Raw genomic sequence first — 19,360 nt, 5'->3', positions numbered from 1 at the left:
TAGAATCCACCGGTGTGTAATCAAGTCTCCGTATAAATGCACCTGCTCTGTGATAGTCTCAGGGTTCTGTTTAAAGTGCAGAGAGCATTATGAAAACCAAGGAACACACCAGGCAGGTCCGAGATACTGTTGTAGAGAAGTTTAAAGCCGGATTTGGATACAAAAAGATTTCCCAAGCTTTAAACATCTCAAGGAGCACTGTGCAAGCCATCATATTGAAATGGAAGGAGCATCAGACCACTGCAAATCTACCAAGACCCGGCCGTCCTTCCAAACTTTCTTCTCAAACAAGGAGAAAACTGATCAGAGATGCAGCCAAGAGGCCGATGATCACTCTGGATGAACTGCAGAGATCTACAGCTGAGGTGGGAGAGTCTGTCCATAGGACAACAATCAGTCGTACACTGCACAAATCTGGCCTTTATGGAAGAGTGGCAAGAAGAAAGTCATTTCTCAAAGATATCCATAAAAAGTCTCGTTTAAAGTTTGCCACAAGCCACCTGGGAGACACACCAAACATGTGGAAGAAGGTGCTCTGGTCAGATGAAACCAAAATTGAACTTTTTGGCCACAATGCAAAACGATATGTTTGGCGTAAAAGCAACACAGCTCATCACCCTGAACACACCATCCCCACTGTCAAACATGGTGGTGGCAGCATCATGGTTTGGGCCTGCTTTTCTTCAGCAGGGACAGGGAAGATGGTTAAAATTGACGGGAAGATGGATGCAGCCAAATACAGTAACATTCTGGAAGAAAACCTGTTGGTATCTGCACAAGACCTGAGACTGGGACGGAGATTTATCTTCCAACAGGACAATGATCCAAAACATAAAGCCAAATCTACAATGGAATGGTTCAAAAATAAACGTATCCAGGTGTTAGAATGGCCAAGTCAAAGTCCAGACCTGAATCCAATCGAGAATCTGTGGAAAGAGCTGAAGACTGCTGTTCACAAACACTCTCCATCCAACCTCACTGAGCTCGAGCTGTTTTGCAAGGAAGAATGGGCAAGAATGTCAGTCTCTCGATGTGCAAAACTGATAGAAACATACCCCAAGCGACTTGCAGCTGTAATTGGAGCAAAAGGTGGCGCTACAAAGTATTAACGCAAGGGGGCCGAATAATATTGCACGCCCCACTTTTCAGTTTTTTATTTGTTAAAAAAGTTTAAATTATCCAATACATTTTGTTCCACTTCACGATTGTGTCCCACTTGTTGTTGATTCTTGACAAAAAATTAAAATTTTATATCTTTATGTTTGAAGCCTGAAATGTGGCGAAAGGTTCAAGGGGGTCGAATACTTTTGCAAGGCACTGTACAAAATTGATTTTTTTTTTCTCTATCACATGCTTGTATACACGCTTGTAGACTTGATTAATAACCCCAAAAATAAAATAAATATTGACATACAATGAAAATTAAAGAAATGTTCATTTCTGTGATGTTTATTTAACACCATTAAGTAATTACAAAACATATGTCTAATGTACCGTAATTATAATAGTATGCAAGTAGTTAAGGTAAAAATTACATTTACAGCTCTTTTTAGAGTGTTCAGCTTTACAGACATCTTTCTTGTCTGGAGGGTAAACTGTGGAGAAAAAAAAACATGTAGTGCCAGAAAGAAAAATTGACTGCAGCATTACAGAAGTGACAATAAATCGATATGGTGATTTATCACGATACTTTCTATCCAAATAGGTTATCGATATGCTCCTGCCAAGAAATGGAGCAAAAGAAATCAGAGAAAAAGGTGTCGCTGTTTATTAAATGAACCAACAAGTTGCTATTTAAAATTTCCACTACAAAAGTGCTTGTGTTAAGACACTCATTTGTCCACAAAAATGTTGAAGTTATATCGTGTTACTGTATTTAAATATTCTTAGTCTGCGAGGAAGACAATAGTTTTTGACTGATTGCACACGTGCAAAAAATGTTTTTATTGTTCCATTTAGAAATTGCTTGTTTTTGTCTTTGATAGTTATATCTTGGATTGATATCCTAACCGAATCGAATCAAATTCGATTCAAATTGACTCCCGTAGTTTGAATCATCATAACAATCTAATTCAATAGACACCCCCTCCGCAAATTGGTCCGCAGTATAATCATTAGTACAATGTAGGCATATGCCGATTACCAGTTTCATGGTATACCGTGGTATGATAATATCACAGTTTCAAAAGCACAAAAATTTTCTGTCATACCGTCCCTAAGGTATGAGATATTTATGATGTACCAAAAATGCATGGAAAAATCCCTCACTTGCAGCTGCATGGCTCAACCCACCCCTACCGGTTGTTGCTCAGTGTCAGTAAGTCAGCTGTGCTACATGATGGCTGGAAAAGGTGAAACTCCTGAACTTTTTCCCCCCATCGAAGAAGACGAAATCGCTGGTATGGGAATACTTCAGCTACAGAAATGTTACAGACGGCCGCGGCTTAAGAGGAGGAGGGCCAACCGACATGTAACACATGTTTGCGGAGGGTGGTTGCTGAGGACTGGCGGCAATACCTCCAATATGATTTCGCATTTATGCAAAATTAAGAGTTCAGTAAACACTAGAGGTGGGATTCTTTAGGCACCAAACGATTCGATTAAGATTCAGAGGCTACGATTCGATTATAAATCGATTATTGATGACACCCACCAACCCCCAAGCTATTTGTTGCTTTTCATGATTCGTACATTAGTTACAAAATTGTACAAAAACCCTCTCAGGCTTAAATAAACTACTATTTCAGTATTTAAATAAACTACTATTTCAGTATTAAGTTAACAGTTCAAAACAGTAAATAAAATACTCAAGTCCCCATTCTGTATCAGCAGCTTTAAACTACATTCAGTTAATTTAATGCTGTGAATCAACTGTTAAAGTTGTTAAAATTGCTCCCGCTATTCCATAATATCCCTTCTGTATACTTAAGACAAGTGAAAGTTTTAAAACTGGTTTAAAGAGAGATTCAAGTAAAAATTTTGCCGATTTAGGAGTATTTTAGATAAAAAGTTAATTAGGTTCGCTTGGAAGGTTCACTACAACAGCCTTCTAGGGAAGTCTCCTGCTTTAAGATGGCAGCTGTTTACTACCGCCGGCAAGTCTTTCATTTCGCATCCAGTTTTCTAAACATGTGCTGCTAACGCCGTCGAGTCTGTCAATTGCATCTAGTTCTATATACATATGATATCTATTATATACCGTAGCATTATGTGAACGTAGTTTGTAGCGGCTGTCGGCAGCAGCCAGGTATTATTGTTTTTTTTTAACTAGCGGCATGAGTTGAGCCAGAGCCATGAGTTGAGGATTGTCATTACCCGGGTAATGACACGCATGATGTTTACTCTCGGGACGCAATGCGGTCCGTTCCTCATTGCGTCCCGAAGACCGCGCTGTGTTTTAGTTCCGCTTCACTTGACATTTTTCAATAATCGGAATTTGGATGTTAGTCAATCGTTCTCGAATCTTCCACGAATAATTTAAGAATCGGAAATTTCACACACCTCTAGTAAACACCATCATGAACGTTTCCCACCAGCTACGAGAGTTAACTCCAGCGTGTTTAGTGTGTCTAGCGGTGGTAAAACATGTGGTTTTTTTTCTCTCTGGCAACTGTTTGTGTTGAGAAAGAGAGTGTGCGTACAATGTAAACATGATACGAGTCATCCATTCAGAATCATTGTTATTTTTTTTCATTTATTTTAACCTAACAACATACTTATCTTCCAATTTGATAATATGTTTTGAAAAATAAAAATTCTGTTCAATGGAAAAAAGTTGTTTTAACCCAGATATCTCAATATTTTAGAGCTGTAATTGCAATACCGTGAAACCGTGATATTTTTGCTTAAGGTTATTATCATACTGTCAGACTCTCATACCGGATCATGCCTAGTACAATGTAATGTAATTTCCAGACTAGTTGTATTTTATTAAGATCAACATGATATATGAAGTCAATATAAGTTGGTTTTACTGTATTTTTATTTTATAGTAATTCCCCTAATGGAAAATTGAATATATTGTCTATTCGATTACATCAATCAGTAGTTTTAACAGATGAAATTAAACTTTTAACCATAGCAAACATGACATTACAGCAGGTAATACAATCATTTGCTAGAACATTAAGTATATCGCATATTGTACATCTAACAGTAACACTAACCTAAAATATAATGCTATGCTAAAGATACCCCGCTGACAACCAGTGACAACAACGGTCACTCATGAAAAGGCAGTGTCCCCACAGTCAGATGTTTTATTGTGGTAATACTGGCAATAAAAATGACATGTACATGACAAATGCTTCGTTTACCACGACATCCTCCGAAAATTACGTGTTTAACAGTCACCGACAGAACTAAAAGTGTTGGTTAAGACGCTCGCGCCTCACAAAAAAATATATATATATATTTTGAAAATGGCACACAAAATAAATGATAATACTGTGTTAGAAAACGCTCCTCACGTGGACGCTACAACCTCTGAGGAATATCGATGAGCTTGTTACTAGGAGCCAGAAAAAACGTTTCTATTCCGAACAAACTTCCTTCCCCATACAATAAACAAGCCTGTCATAAATGCATTCCAACAAGCAACTATATTTGACTTACTCTTTGAAGAACTGTCCAAACATTGTACGTCATGCCAATTGCGATCATCAAATGTCAAGAAAATTGCAGAAGTGCTAACATCACGTTACCCGCCTTGTCATGTGACCACAACAGGCCGTGGCGTGATAAACGTTACGGAGTACATGTGTGGGTGTGTGGACCATCAGCTCGAGGATCCCAGCCTTATATGACAACAATCACCACAATTAAAGAGTTCCTTTCGTCTTTTTAGCGAAACTAAAACTCACAGCCTCTGCCCTCATTTTACTCGTCATAGCAAATAAACTTCCTTCCATGTTAGTTGGGTAATTCTACGGATAAACGCAGTTGACGCTCCACAAAACCAAAACAAATGCTTCTGACTTGCAAGTCGTGCAATAGCGACAAAAGCCCCGTCCAGAACGCAAATGTCATTTAAGATAGCTAGCCACTTGTCACTTGTGCCTGCTAGCTAGTGTCAAGGCTCCTATGCTAATCACCCGGATGCACGCAACCTTATTTTTGCCACATTCTGAACCTGCGTTGAACTTACCCATTTATTTATGGATTCGACATCGTTCGTTGAATACTTCAAACCAACATGGCATCCATAATTTCATTTGGAATTGTATCCATTTCACTCTCACGTAAAGGTGGCTTTGTAAAGCACACTCCACAACACCCTGTTAAGTTAAGGGGCAGACATTACAAGCAGAACCAGGACAACTGAGAGATCGATTAGATATGGTTGTTTTAATTGAGTCAATACGATAAACAATTGTTTGGTTGACATACACTGGTCAGTAATTATGCTAAAAATATTACACCACAGGTGCCTTCACGGGCAGTCAGGGGCCAAATGAATGCTTCTCTCAAATATTTCTTTATACTGCAATATTTGAAGTGGCAAACGGACGGAACGTACTCACTTTGGCGGCCATCTTAGGACAGCACTTAAAGTCAAAGGAGCATTGATTTTGAAATAACTAGATAGTTTCAACTGATTTTAAACGGTTTGGTTTGTCCTAAACGTCAGAGATGCAGTAATTTTACTGCATACTTGAAAATATTTGTAATTTATAATATTTTTTATTTTAAAGTCTGAATCATAGTCACGTTATTATGTTTTGTTTTAGATCAGTTTGCGAGGTACTTCCTCTTTACTTCCTTAGGTCTGCCTAAAACTTCCGTTTTCAATTTTTTTACCATTGACTTCAATGGCACTGGAGTGGCATTACTCACTAAAAACCCTGAGAAAACACGATTTGGTATTACCACATCCTTCTGCCATCTCAACATGGGAAGACAACATAAAGAAGTGGCCAAGAGTGACCACAAGTAAAATATTATCGTATTTTATTGACTCAATGGCAGTGGATGGAAACGCCATCAGGAAGCTCCGAGGCATTCCAGTACCTGCACAGCAACATAGTTGGATGTGTCCTCATACACGAACACGGGAATTTCGTGTAATCATGCTGCTGCTGTGTTATGTGTTTTTTTCTGAACCGGAAGTTTGAGGCAGACATTGTCCAAGATGGCGCCGCCCATATTTCACTCAGGAAACTTGATCATAAACCAAATGCTTTGAAAATTAGTACAGAATTTAGCGAGTTAAGAGTATTTTAATAAAGTAAATCTGTAAAATAAAATAAAAAATATATAAAAATGAACCGTAGTGTTCTGCCTTGTGTTGAATTGTGCTATAAAAATAAATTTGCCATTTGCCTTCTAAGTAATCCTATTAATACACCTTCGACTCATCTAGCCTTCTTAAGAGACGTTTATGTGGGAACTGTTCCTTTTTTATTTAGATAAATAAGATAACAAGTATTGGAAACAGTATATTCCTTCAATCATTCATCTTCTGAGGTGCTTATGTATATATGTATATACATAACAATATGTAAATGATCAAATAAAGAAGAACAAACTAAACAACAGATGCCAAGGGGTTTCAATTGCCTGCAAATATTTCTATTTTCTACAGTTTAACAAAAAGCAGAGTGATTTGCTGCATTTATGAAATCCAAGGGTCCACTGAATTTCTAGTGTCACTTCCGTTGGGTTTATATGTGTTTTATGTCATTTGGGCTTGATGTAAAATGCACGGCATAGCAGACAGCCAATTGTGAGCAGCACCACAGCATCCCCGTGGTCAGGAGGTCCTTCCTTCAGCGGTATAATATATAATCCCGATCATTAAAATATATAATAATATAATCTAGAGGTATAAATTTATATTAATATTTACACTTCTGAAACAAACTAAAACAAAGAGCAAATGTCTAGCGACAGCAAAGATGTCAAAGATATTGCAACTAAGCTAGCTCAATTTATCAATTTTTTAATTTGAATTTATTTAAAACAAAACAGTGAAATTCTACAACTTCCTAAATTGATTTCTATACGTCAGATTTTGACCCCTAAGCTCATGGAGAAGCAATGTTTAAGTGATGAGCTCAATCTCGTGTTAAAACCGAGAAGTGCAACAGAGTGCAGGCTGAATATATGCTTCTTGTGCAGGCCATATTCAATGGTATTTTCAGAATTTACCGTGGGCCAATAACAACTTGTCAATGTGCCGCACTTGGCCCGCGGGCCTTAGCCTGGACACCACTGACTCATACATCGGCGACTCCAGAACCCAGACTCATATGATGTACATACTGTAGATAGCAATGCTTGGAAGGTGGTACAGCAATGTGTGTTATTTTTTATTTATTTATTTATTTATTTTTGTGGATTTTAAAAAAAATGTTTGTATGAATAATTCATTGTTAATAATCACACACAAAAAATAAAAAAAATAAAAATAAAAATAAAAAAGTGACTTGTGTTTGTTGGGTTTACTCTGATTGGTCGCTCGAGACTGCAACCCGGAAATCTGGCCTGGTTCTTCTTATTCAAAAATGGTGGCGGCCGTTTTATGGAAATGTTGACATTTTTTTGTATCTTTTAAATTGTATAATCTAGGATTCGTTTAAATTTAGTTTTCGTGTTTGAGTATTGCAGTAATTTAAGAGCTGTTACTCGCAAAGAGACCTGTCTTGAAGCTGTTTAATGTAAGTCAAACCACGTTTATCATCGCTAAAACTACAAAATAAGGTGGTGATAGCTAACGGGAACATAACGTTCAGCGAACACATTTCATCGCCATTCATTTAAATAATCACAAGTTGCAACTTTGGTTTTTAACTTACATTATTTTCATGTAAATGAAGATAAACTGTACATGCATTTGTATTTTGGATTCATGTGACCATTTAGTTAGTACAGTTGTAGTTATCCCTTTATAGGGCAAGGGACTAATTTTGATAATCAAAACAAACAGGAAGGCTATCTTCGTCACAGTAATTTTTAGTAATTTATTATTATGTTATTTATATTATATAATGTTATTAACTTAACCATTAATAAAATGTTGATAAAACAAAATTAATAAAATTATGAAATACTGGTTATGGATCCCAACCCAGATAGCAGACGGACATTGAATAAATGTTGATTTTCCATCAAAATCATCAGTATGGTTGACATCGAAATTTTCCTCATCAAGTGACTTAGAAACAACGTTGTTCTATGGTATGTCAGGCGATGGTTGGGTTAGCATTGTTCTATAGTTGATGAACTAATGTTGACAAATGATTGACCGGGAAATATGATTGAAAAGTCATTGAATTTTGGATGAGCAGGCGTTTTGGTCGAAAACATAACATTGATTCAGTGTTGTTCCAATATTATTAATAATCAAAATGACGTTTAGATTTTGTAAGGATTGCATCGTTGAAACAACATTAATTGAGGGTGCAAAGTTGACGTTGATTCATTGATATAAGATCGACAACGAAATGTTGATCCAATATCTTTTCAGCACTCAATTTTTAATTTTTCATACTCTTTTGATTAAATGCCTGCCAATGACAATGATCGACGTACAAAAAGGAGTGGCTGTGAATGCTCACGTTTTAGTGCCATTGATGGCGCTGGATGTTCAATCCATTTTGTTTGGGTGAGACTGACAGCCATTGGCCTAGTGCCGTCAATTGCAGCATATAAGTTAAATGGGTGTCTTATGAAGGGTTAAGTAGTTTTTATTTTTTCAAGACTGTAAACTACACAGACAAATTCTAACCAAATGACTAATACCACCCACTTTGCAAAATGTGCCAGTGATTGACCCATTGAGTGTTCAAATGTTTGAAGTTCTTTTACTTCTTTCATATTTCTTTCTTTCTGTCTTTCAGGTGACTGAATTTGTCAACGTAAAGCAAGTTGACTTGTATTTTCAGTTATTATGCAGTCAAAGGCAATGAGATCTGCCAGAGTTTCCAAGCAGACTTTGGTCGCTGCAGCCAAGATTAAACACAGACTAAACAGTGAGACAGAAATAAAGTAGTAACATTTACAAGCGTAAAACTGCTATAAACGCCATATTTCTTCCTTCCCTCTTCATTCTCTGCCACGCCAGACTCTTCCTTTTTCAAGAGCACCCTGAAGACCAACAACAAGGCCCTGGCTCTCTCTTTGCAGGCCGAAAAGAAGAAGTGCACACTACTTGAGAAGGAGCTTGTTGACCTGAGAAAGAGGGAAGTGGCCTGTTCCTTTGATTTTGCCGCCAAGAATTACAAGTACAGGAAACTGGTAAGATTATTTTGACCCATGGACATCCCTGTTCAAAATCATGTGCATGAACATGTCATTGTTCAGTGTGTTTTTAAAGTCCACCCGAACAAAACAGCTAATTCTGACGTCTGAAAAAATGAGCACTTTGTCTGAAAAGACACATTCCATGTTGATTCCGGGTTTTTGGCTACGTTGTCTTCCATTCTTTTCCATACAGAACAAAATGTTAAAATGGCCCTGCTGTAAAGCCAGTAGTTGCTTTTTTGAAAAAACAAATCGGTTGTTTGAGCTGTTGAAAAGCTGCTAAAATTAAGTGACCAAATTGTGAAATTGTCAAATTTGACCAATTCTCTAAATTTGCTTTGTTTTCTGTTGCCATGACGCTATTGCAACATATTGTAGTGGATGTGACGCTGCAAAAATTGTTATTAATGATAGTGAAAAAATAATTGCCCTGATATAAATTCACATTGTCGATGAAATCCAAGTTCTACAACACAGTACCAATTACTGTTTTAGATTTTTTTTTTTATTGCACTTCTCTTTGATGGTACTGATATTCTTTATTGGGTTCAAAAAAGACAATCAGAGCTGAACTGAAGTCTCTTGTGACAGTATGTATGATGATGACATGACATGAGATTTTTAACCCAAAGCTTGCAATCTGTTTTTCTCTCACAGCTCCTCATTTTGAAAAACCTCTACAGCGACACTTTCAAGCACTTAAACTTGATGGCTGAATTATTCCCTGAAATTGTAAGTGAGAATTTTACACAGGGATTCCGCGGGGTCTTAAAAAGTCTTAAAAGCATTGCATTTATGAATGTGGAAATAATACCTCAAAAAGTCTTGAAAAGGTATTGAATTTTCATATCTGTGTCTTAAAATTTATGATGTATGTAACTTCTCCGTGTCTCATTTCTCCTAAAAATTGTCATTTGTCATTTTGATTAAATGGGATAGCCTAAATAAATAAATGGGGAAGAGGAGCCAATCATTGAGAATGCAACCACCCCTGAGTCAAAATCGTCGATTACACTGATGGATTATGGCATATTGTGTAGTTCTTTTGACTTGGTTGTGGCGACAAAGGTCATATTGGACGAAAAGAGACCCACCAATTCTATCATTGCCCCACTCCAAACTTAACTGCTGACTGACACCTACAACAGTAACAACACTTAAAAAATTCAAAAGATTTAAAATTTTAAAGAAATTAAGGGTGCCATTCATCATACCAAGAGATATCAGTGGTTGCGGTTTGTTCCCTCTTTATGTGCAGGTACAAAATTTGCAGTAGATTTATATTTGACAGCAATGCCACACAGAAAAGGTGTCTCTGTTTAATAAATGACTTAAACAGTATTTTTTTCATTTCAACAGTTGTATCGTAGAATATCATATATCAATTTTCTGACCAATATATCGATAATCGCTGTATCGCGATGTCGTGAGATAATCGTTACATTGAGCCTTGTATCGCGAATTGTATTGTGAGGTGCCCTGAGGTTCCCACTCCTAGGTATTAGGTTTTAAAAAATGGTCTTATTAGGTCTTAAGAAGTCTTAATTCAACTTGAGGAAACCTGTAGGAAACCTGTTTACACTACTTGATGTTAATATTTTGCGGTGTTTTCAGTGAGGCTACGGTATTCATTGCAGCTAATCTTCCCAGTGTCCCTTAGGATAGCTTTTGGGAAAACAAACAAAAAAGCCACTAGAATGTTTAAGTATTAGAGCTTCAAGTCATCTAGACAGGTTTTTGTTCAAGTTTTGACGACTTGTCCAATATTTGCATTCAGTAGCATCCCTTGGGCTTTAGGTTTTACAAAAGTTCGAGGCTTTACAAAGAGATATACTTTTTTCACCCTGCAGTGGGACTGTTTACATATTGTCGAAAAATATGAAAACATAATTTTTTGGAGCTGTATAGTTTAAGGACATCGTCTGTCAAGTATTGTGATTTAGGTGAAGACCAGAACATGTTTGATGACCAAGAAATCCAAGTAATCCCATGGGGTTCACACACTTTATCTTGCAAATGTAATTAATAATGGAACAAATTAGGTTGTCTAATGTTCTGTGTGGCTTACATGCCTTGCTCTGTTTAGCACAGCTACAGTATTTCCAATAGTTAAAATTGCCTCAGTCGCATATGCGTTGGGAGGGTGAGTAACTTCATTTACTTCCTTGAATACCTTGCGGTTAACTCTAGGTATAAAGTAAGTTTTTAATGCATTTTTAGTATTTTTTCCTAACCTGAAGCAGTTGCTATTTGCGTTCAACCAACTCATAATTTAGTGTCACTATGGATTTAGTTAGCTGTGGTAAGTAATAGGGACATCTTGAGGCCGATATTTGTAATTGCTCAGAGTGACGTTGCTCCTACAGTGAAATCCATCCATGTTAAATAATAATACCGGTAGTCCCGGGGTTACGACGTACCTGACGTATGTTATTTCGACTTTACGACACCGGCTATTTTGTCTCTAGTCACTTTTTTTTTTTTTTTCTAAATAACATTAAATTTTTGTTTTGTGATATATGCTATTTTTTGGGCGTGGGAACCATAGAGCTGGCAGTACAGTGATCCCTCGTTACTTTGCACCCTCAGTCAATCACAGATTTTTTTTTCAATTAAAAAAAAAAAAAAAAACTAAAATACAGATGAGCTGTCCTGCGCCGATTGCATAGAGTTCACTCCCTCCCTCTCACTGCTCTTTGTTTGTCAGGCCATGCACTGGAGTTGCTTTTTAAAGTTAACGATGTTGACAGATGTTTGTGTCTGATCTTGCCAGAGTCACTCACTGCAAACTCGCCGCATGCGTCAATCATTGTTTAACTTGTTAAACAGTTGCTGTGGCAGCTCATTGTGTGTAAGTGAGCAGTGGAGTAGTGGAGTGAGTGGACTCACTCAATGAAGTATTTAAATAAAGCCAAGCATTTGTCTACTACAACACTTTATTCTTGTTTAATAATTCGGTGGGACAGTAACATGTTTAAAACTTATCATAATTATTACTTTTTTAAGTGTTTAAAAAACATTTATTAAAATATACATTGTTTGAATTATACTTTTGGGGAAAAAAGGGGAAAAAACATGTCTTATGTACAGTATCTCCCAATGCTATGATGATGTGCAGACGCTAACTGATACATTCTAATCGCTTGTGTGGATTGTTATTGCTATATCAGCAGGTACTGTAGTTCTAAACGCAAATTTGAATTGCTGTTATTGAAGATGAAACTGATTTCATTTTGTTTTTATTATAGTTTCATTCTGCAAGTGTTGATGTCATGAGCAGCTGAATATAGTCAGCAAACCACACGGACGTCTGACATCGTTATTTTGGAGTTTAGCTCGCTGTGTAGCTAGGACTTAGCTCCAACGTCATGGCGAGGATGGTACAATGACATATAATACATTTTTTGGATAGTTATTGTGATATCTGGGGGGTATTTAAAGGGTTAATTCCAATTTACACTCAAATTCGGGTTACGTCGCCAGCATACGAACGGAACTCGTCCGTAACCCAGGGACTACCTGTCCTAAAGATAGACAGGAATTATGACCATAGTAAGCCTTGATGGCACGCATAAGGTTGAGGTAGCTCACACTGAAAACAATTTCGACACCTGCTTCTTCTAATGGGATTTGGACCAAAAACAGAATACTATAATTAGATACAGTATATTTTAAACCTATGTAAATGTTCTGCAATTTTGAATTAATAATTTCATTTTGTGCTCACAGGTTGTCCCTGAAACACCTGAGGACCATAACGTTCATCCTATTGAAGGCGATGACCTTCCAGATGAAATGTGGGGTTTATTTTAGATTATAGTCCGACATCTGGTGCATGTCTAATCTCATACGTCCTGAATATCCCAATAGCCCTGCAAATGTGGCACCAGCTCTTACAGAGGTCGTCAAGGATTCCACCGAACTCTGTCCGGAATTCCAAAAAGGTGTTCTTGAAAACAGCATGCCTGCAGTCTTACCGATCCAGAGCCGAAAGTCTACTATTTGCAACGGTTGGGTGTGACAATGCCATATATGCAAAAGTACTAGGACATTTCAAACAATTAATCAAACGCCAAACAGTTGGATTACACTTTACCTTTGTTATTTTTTATCCCTTTAATCTTAATTATTTTATCTTAATTCATCATCTAATCAAAGCATGCTGCTAAGCTTCAATTTATAGAGGCACTGAGTTATTGTCAATATGTAGTCTTAAAAGTAGTGGCCCCTGCCTTTTTGCATACTTATTTTAAGTGGAACCTATCCTTTTCGATTTGCTAAAAACAAACAAACATAGCCAAAAATTTCCTTGCTTATTTGCTCAGTCCATCCTAAAGATGGTACACGATAATGCCAAAGCTTCTGCGGCTTGACAATTAGTAAATTTTGTCACAAATGTAGGTTTAGTGTATGCATTTTGACATGCAAAGCAAGAACTTTGGCTACCAGGTAGGAGTTTAGTACGGGTTGTTAGCAGAAGTTACAGAGGGCTCTTTGCCTTCAGAGCAGAGTCATCAGCACTGAAAATGTCTAATTACCGGAATTTTTTCCAGTAAAATATAATCTTGCTAAAGATTTCAAAATTTAGGGTGTGTTTTAGTCATGTGTACAAGGAGATATCGACAATTTGTCAAGTTATATCAATGTTTGCCGTCCTGTAATGTGAAAATAGCATAATTTATTTCCAATATACATGGGGTGTCAGTAAATGCACACAGATTTACACACAGGATCATTTGAAAATGTGGTACACTGTTGGAATGTACTGCAAACCAACACAAATACTGAGTAGATTTAGGGCGTCAGATTGAAATTCTGGATACTTTTACTGTCATCTCTAATGCTAAACATGTATTAATACAGTAGTTAATCAGTAGTTAGTCTCACTACCTAATACGTTTGAACATACAAAACATCGGCTTACCTTTATAGGTTCTGTGCACATAGACAACAGGGCTGTCTTGTTCCTGCTTTGGGAACTTCTTTAGCAAAAACGTCAAACAACAGACTTTAATCCCTGGTTAATCTCATAAATACAAGTGAAAAATGCATTTTTTGTTCTTTTTTGTGTGTACACGTAGAGGGCGTAGTCACAAAGCAAAGACAGAACTCCAGAATTCCCCCAGTAAAATATAAGTGAATAACAGTTTAATTTTGAACACGGATATCACCAATTGTGGGGATTTTTCGATTTAACACTATACATAAGAAGTTGTGGTATGTCATATAGAAAATCCATTTCAAGACTACCACATAGTAAATGTTTCTGGAAATTTAGGTGGAAATCTTTTATTCTCTTGAACTTCAGTTTGAAACTTTGTCCCAATACTTTTGTCTATGCACAAACGTGTGTTTGCAGCTGCTCTGTTTATCTCACTGTCTTGGTTTATGTTACTTTCTACAGCAATCAGACTGACAGAGAAGGAGACGTATAATGAGAAAAGGCATTCAAATCAGCAGGCACTCCAGATGGAGTCAGCCCACCAGTCCAACATCTTAAGGGAGGACTTGAGGAGGTTTTCTCAATTCTGCTATGACAGCAACTCTATGGCATCCCCTCAACAGAGCTTGCAAACATCCTCAGCTCTTGGTATTGCTTCCTTAACAGAAGTCAACGCGCCGTGTAATTCTGCTGCAGTTGTTCCAGAGAACACTGTGGTCTTCAATACAACAATGGAGATGACTCAGAGTAATGACACTGAAATTGTTACCCATCTTCCCACAGGGGGAAAAACACAACAGAAACAGAAACGCAACAAGAAAAAGGAATGTAACAAGGTTGAGTCAAGCCTAGCAGATTCTTCACAAGGGATGGCCAGAGCAGATTCTAGTGTTGGGGAGATAAAGCTTGGTTCTTGTGAGACCATGTCCCATACAGAAGACCAGGAACAAGAACATACTAACAGCAATTTCAAAGCCAAGTCTCAGCCTAAAATCAGATCACGTATTCCCAAAATGGTTAAATCCAGAGTTGGCAGCCATCAAACGGTAAAAATTTCACAAACAACGGAGAATTCTAGTCATTTTTTCTCTTCTATCTTAGATGATCATTTCATAGGTCAGAACATTTTTGCCTCAAAACCCAACGAGAATGCCTTACCTGCAGAAGAATGCTTAGGGGAAAAAAGGAAATCCAGAAAGAAAAGTCGAAGGAGAACCTTGATTGCTAGTATGATTTCAGTGTTGCCACCTCATGACACAGAGAATGTAAGGTCCACAGTGGAAAACAATGAGGAAACAGCTAATTTTGGACCTATAGAGTTGGAGGAACCAAGCCCTCCTAATGTTGGAAGTGAACCACAGATGAACCCTAAGATTTCAGCCAAATCTGGAGGATATTCTAAGTCAAGGCACAGAAGTACATATGTTATCTCTAAGGCTCATGTCAAAGAAAATGCAGAACTGTTGTTGAAAGATAAAGATTCCATCCAGGCTGTAGAAGAATGCTCTGATTGTTCTCTAAGGAATGTCACGGCAGCACCAAGATCCTACAAGCGTTCTTTGGTAGCCAGCCAGGATCCAGAAAGCCTTCCAGTGGACCTCCATTGTAGTGTTAAACAAGGCAACATACCTACGTTGCAGCAATTTCCGGTTGCAGATTATGAGTGTCAGAAGCCGAAAAAAGTGAGGCAGAAATTCTCAAGCAGATCTAGACGGAAGAAAGCTCAACACTGTAACATCTCTGATGTTAATGCTATGGACAAGAAGAACAAACCACGGCATGACAATGCTGATTCTCCTGAACATGAAGAGGTTTGCTTTCTGTATCCCACAGACTCCCATTTTGTGGATGAGTTTTCATTTTTGAATGATCCTGATGTCCAATACAATGAAGATGGCAAATTTAAGTCAAAATCAAGGTTGAATAAAAATTCTATATGGTACCGAAAGACGTCCAGATTGCCTTCAACAGACGATGGCACCAGTAATCTGGAACAGATTTTGGACATTTCCAGTTAGGTAACGCAAGCCCAGTCCCCTATGAACCTGACTATGCATAATGAGATGGAAAGGGTTTGGGCAGGTGAAGCAATTCGTCAACCTTTGGGTGATCTGCCTACTGTTGAGATGCCGCAGTGGTTGAACCGCTCGCTTGCTGACACAGAGCCAGGCTCTTTGACCTGTACTCCCAAGCAACGCACTTGGAGCGGCTTACAAGAGAAGACTGCTTTGGTCACCCCTGAATCCTCTCCAGGTGAGCATAAAATTCAGGCCTCATGAATACCTCTCATCATTTGCACAGTTGATCCTCAGAAACTTGAATAGGATCATTTATGTATGGGTTGGAACTAGCTTTATGGTGTTTTGAATGAATTTTTCAAACTAAAATCTTCTGTACATACAATTTGTAGATTCACTGGGAATGTTTTATAGGCAATTATGTTTTATAGTCCAACTTATTACAGATAGACTTTATAATCTAGGTTAAACCTGAGACAAACTGAAGGAATCATTGCCCTTAACATACCAGTTCACTGTACTGTGTGTAAAGTATTGATAAAGGATAGGGGTTGAAGTCAATCTGGGAATTTACATTCCCAGATTGTCATGTGTCACTGTCATGTTTTACAAGTACAGGTAGTCGACATTTACGTGATTTTGACTCTATGACGCCGGAGTCTCGTCCGTCATTTTGTCTCTAGTCTTTTTTTTTTTTGTCGCGTAAATAGTACATTGTTGTACGCCACAGTATCTTATTTTTTTACTTTATGTTATTAACATGACTGTTTTGGCCTTTGGCGAAATGCGTATTTGATTATAACGTTGACTCTTGTTTTGTGATTCTTTTACTTTAGTACAGGAAGCGTATAGCAAGTAGTACTTCCGCACGCGAGTGCACACGAAGAACGTATTTGCGCACAAGAAGAGCGCATTTGCTCCCACGAAGAAGTCGCGTAGCCGAGAGAGAGGTGGGGTGAAAGATTACAGTTTAGCTTGCTATCTAGTAAGGGTGTGCCCAAAAAAAAAGATTATTAGATTCGTCGTGATTCGACATGTGACAATTTGATTACAATTCATAAATGTTCAAAAACGATGATTTTCCCTAACAACTTAATGACAGCCCGCTGCTAGCGGAACTAAATTTAAGACACGTCTGCCGCCCGCACACCTAAAGGGATGCACAAGGTTGAGATGGCTGCAGCGGAAGTTACTAGCGAGAAATTTACTCCTGTTCAAAAGACGCCAAAATACATTTGTGTATGAGACAGGCAAGTACCGGGTCGCGCTTTGGGTCCTCTTCTGTGCACAAGTTATTTTTTAAGGCACGAAGGGAAGAGAGATAGTTCGTTGTTCTTTACCTTTCAGTTGTCCAGCAGTAGGTTTAAGTCGTGTTGGTTGGAAAATGTCCCTAGTGTGTTGCTAAGTCCTGTGTAAGTCTATAAGAGGTGAGTATACGAACCCTCTTGTAATGTTTAGCCTTCATTGTTATTTTGAGATGTTACAAGTTAGTGCTGAGCTCTATGCTAATTAGCGAATTCGCTAACAAATCAAATACAATCAGGTAATAAAATATATTTGGTCATCAGATCCACTATTTCAGTAGAATCCTCAAAACACTAATATTTGCAGATGCTCATGTATTGAATAAGATATTAACAATTTCTCCCAGTTACTGTACTTGACCTCTGGACATTGTAAATCATTCAACTCATTTCTGGTGTGCTAGTGTTGAATTTTCTTGTTTCTTTATGGGCAATTTATTATCGTCTCATTTTTTTATTTATGTGTTTTACCATGGTTTGCCTTCATTTCCTGGGGTTATGGACATGACGGTGCAAATTCTGTATTTACTTGATGTACTGTAAAGTCAAAGGAGCTGTGTGTGAGAAAACTTGTCTGTTGCGGCAGAAAGAGTCTTAACATCGCTAGACAACACCATTGCCACAATCGATCAAGAGAACCAAGGGAGGAGCAGGAGGCAGAGAGGTGTGGTCAGTTACAAGGAGCCATCCCTGGTAAGGTGAGTGCTTTACAATACAAGTCCATTCATGTTAGATAAAACAAATGCCCACGCTTGTCTTTTTTGGTAGCAAAATACGGCGTGGTGACAAATTCACAGACACAAAGTTCCTGAATTCGCCAGTCTTTAAAGACAAGAGGAAGAGGAAGAAGTAGTCTCAAGCGTCCATTTGCAGATATAATTTGTGTTTTTCTTTTTTTATGTGGTCTTTAATGCACTTTTACTAAGATTAATAAACATGTTTTACTAGTTTATGTCACAACTTGGGGTGCAAAGTTTCTGTTAATATTGACCTGGCTCCACTGTTAGAATGGGACTTAAACCTGGTGACTTTAAAACATTAAAGTCCAAAAAACATGAATAAAGAGTTTGAAAAAATGAAAAGTTAAAACCGGTCTTCTTCTTGTGTCACTACCAGGCACGAAAATCTCTCACCTTTAAGGGAAATTCACCGTTTTACGTCAAAAAGGGTGACCTACGTGAATTGTGTAGATCCGAGCAGAACATTTTTAAGGGGGGGGGTCGGGAATGTTTTTTAATGTTGGACACTTGGTATGCCAGCGGGGAAAGCTTCGCAAAGCCAAAAAAAGCGCACCAGAAACGAAACAAAGGAGGGTACACTGTTGTGTCCTGTCTCTTCAATGCTAAGCTTGGCTGCACGTCGGCCGTTAATGAACACCTAAAGCATCGTCACCCGGTTGTAATTTTGGAAGTCAACAGGAGACAATTCCAAGCTGGCAAATCGTAAATCCGTCTAACTAACTAACAACATGTTTTATTGAAGTTGCTAAGCCTCTCGCGATATACAATGAGTCCATTTATCGCACGGTAAATAAAAATGAGGGCGGTAATTTTCACGGGTGCGTTTTATCGCCGCGTGCGTGCATACAGTCGTGCATGCGTTTACACATGCGTGTTGATAGCATATGAGACTCCAGTTCATTTCACAGATGTTTATTGGTCATCACCAGAGAATTAGAATTAAAGTTCAGACATACAAAATACGGAACCACATCTATATTAAACACTGTAAACCAGGGGTCTCCAAACCGGTCCTCAAGGGATGTTGTGGGTCCTGGTTTTTGTTCCAACTGATCGAGTACCGACAGTTTAACCAATGAAGTTTCTGCTAAAACAAGCCGCACCTGACTGCAA

At 38.0% G+C, this 19,360-nt stretch overlaps 2 protein-coding genes across 7 annotated transcripts in view; one reads left to right on the top strand and one right to left on the bottom strand.

Moving 5' to 3' along the window:
• pikfyve (phosphoinositide kinase, FYVE finger containing) overlaps window positions 1-5,309 on the bottom strand; it is a 68,741-nt gene extending 63,432 nt beyond the window's left edge. The window contains exon 1 of one of the 3 annotated variants that reach the window (XM_057853525.1): window positions 5,147-5,309. Coding sequence is in view for 2 of the 3 variants with exons in the window: in XM_057853523.1 (XP_057709506.1) it covers window positions 4,615-4,637 (23 nt within the window). In the remaining variant the exon portion in view is untranslated. Of the gene's footprint in view, window positions 1-4,614; window positions 4,955-5,146 lie in introns of those variants that run through there. The other 2 variants (XM_057853523.1, XM_057853524.1) reach the window with 2 other exon arrangements.
• Window positions 5,310-7,500: 2,191 nt separating this feature from the next.
• LOC130927187 (uncharacterized) lies at window positions 7,501-18,561 on the top strand. 4 transcript variants are annotated; one of them, XM_057852827.1, is made up of 10 exons: window positions 7,501-7,658; window positions 8,841-8,972; window positions 9,065-9,237; window positions 9,901-9,975; window positions 12,973-13,040; window positions 13,114-13,253; window positions 14,648-14,833; window positions 14,969-16,438; window positions 18,094-18,205; window positions 18,276-18,561. In XM_057852827.1, exons 2-8 carry the CDS (start codon window positions 8,891-8,893, stop codon window positions 16,201-16,203), a joined length of 1,959 nt encoding a protein of 652 aa, XP_057708810.1. In that variant the 5' UTR covers window positions 7,501-7,658; window positions 8,841-8,890; the 3' UTR covers window positions 16,204-16,438; window positions 18,094-18,205; window positions 18,276-18,561. The 4 variants fall into 4 exon arrangements, with proteins under 4 accessions (XP_057708810.1, XP_057708809.1, XP_057708808.1 ...); XM_057852826.1 differs by having other exon boundaries at window positions 13,114-13,187; window positions 14,648-16,438; XM_057852825.1 differs by having other exon boundaries at window positions 14,648-16,438; window positions 18,094-18,200.
• Window positions 18,562-19,360: the final 799 nt, after the last annotated feature.

The sequence above is a fragment of the Corythoichthys intestinalis genome, chromosome 12 (genome assembly GCF_030265065.1).
Source record: "Corythoichthys intestinalis isolate RoL2023-P3 chromosome 12, ASM3026506v1, whole genome shotgun sequence".
NCBI lineage: Eukaryota > Metazoa > Chordata > Actinopteri > Syngnathiformes > Syngnathidae > Corythoichthys > Corythoichthys intestinalis.
This window is presented reverse-complemented; position numbering and strand designations above follow the sequence as displayed.

Bases quoted from the DNA above. Each gene is read 5' to 3' on its own strand.
- LOC130927187 (XM_057852825.1), top strand. From the start codon at position 8,891: ATGCAGTCAAAGGCAATGAGATCTGCCAGAGTTTCCAAGCAGACTTTG. The intron at 9,976-12,972 runs GTAAGTGAGAAT...TTGTGCTCACAG, and splicing joins CTGAATTATTCCCTGAAATT to GTTGTCCCTGAAACACCTGA. The intron at 13,254-14,647 runs GTTGGGTGTGAC...TACTTTCTACAG, and splicing joins AAAGTCTACTATTTGCAACG to CAATCAGACTGACAGAGAAG.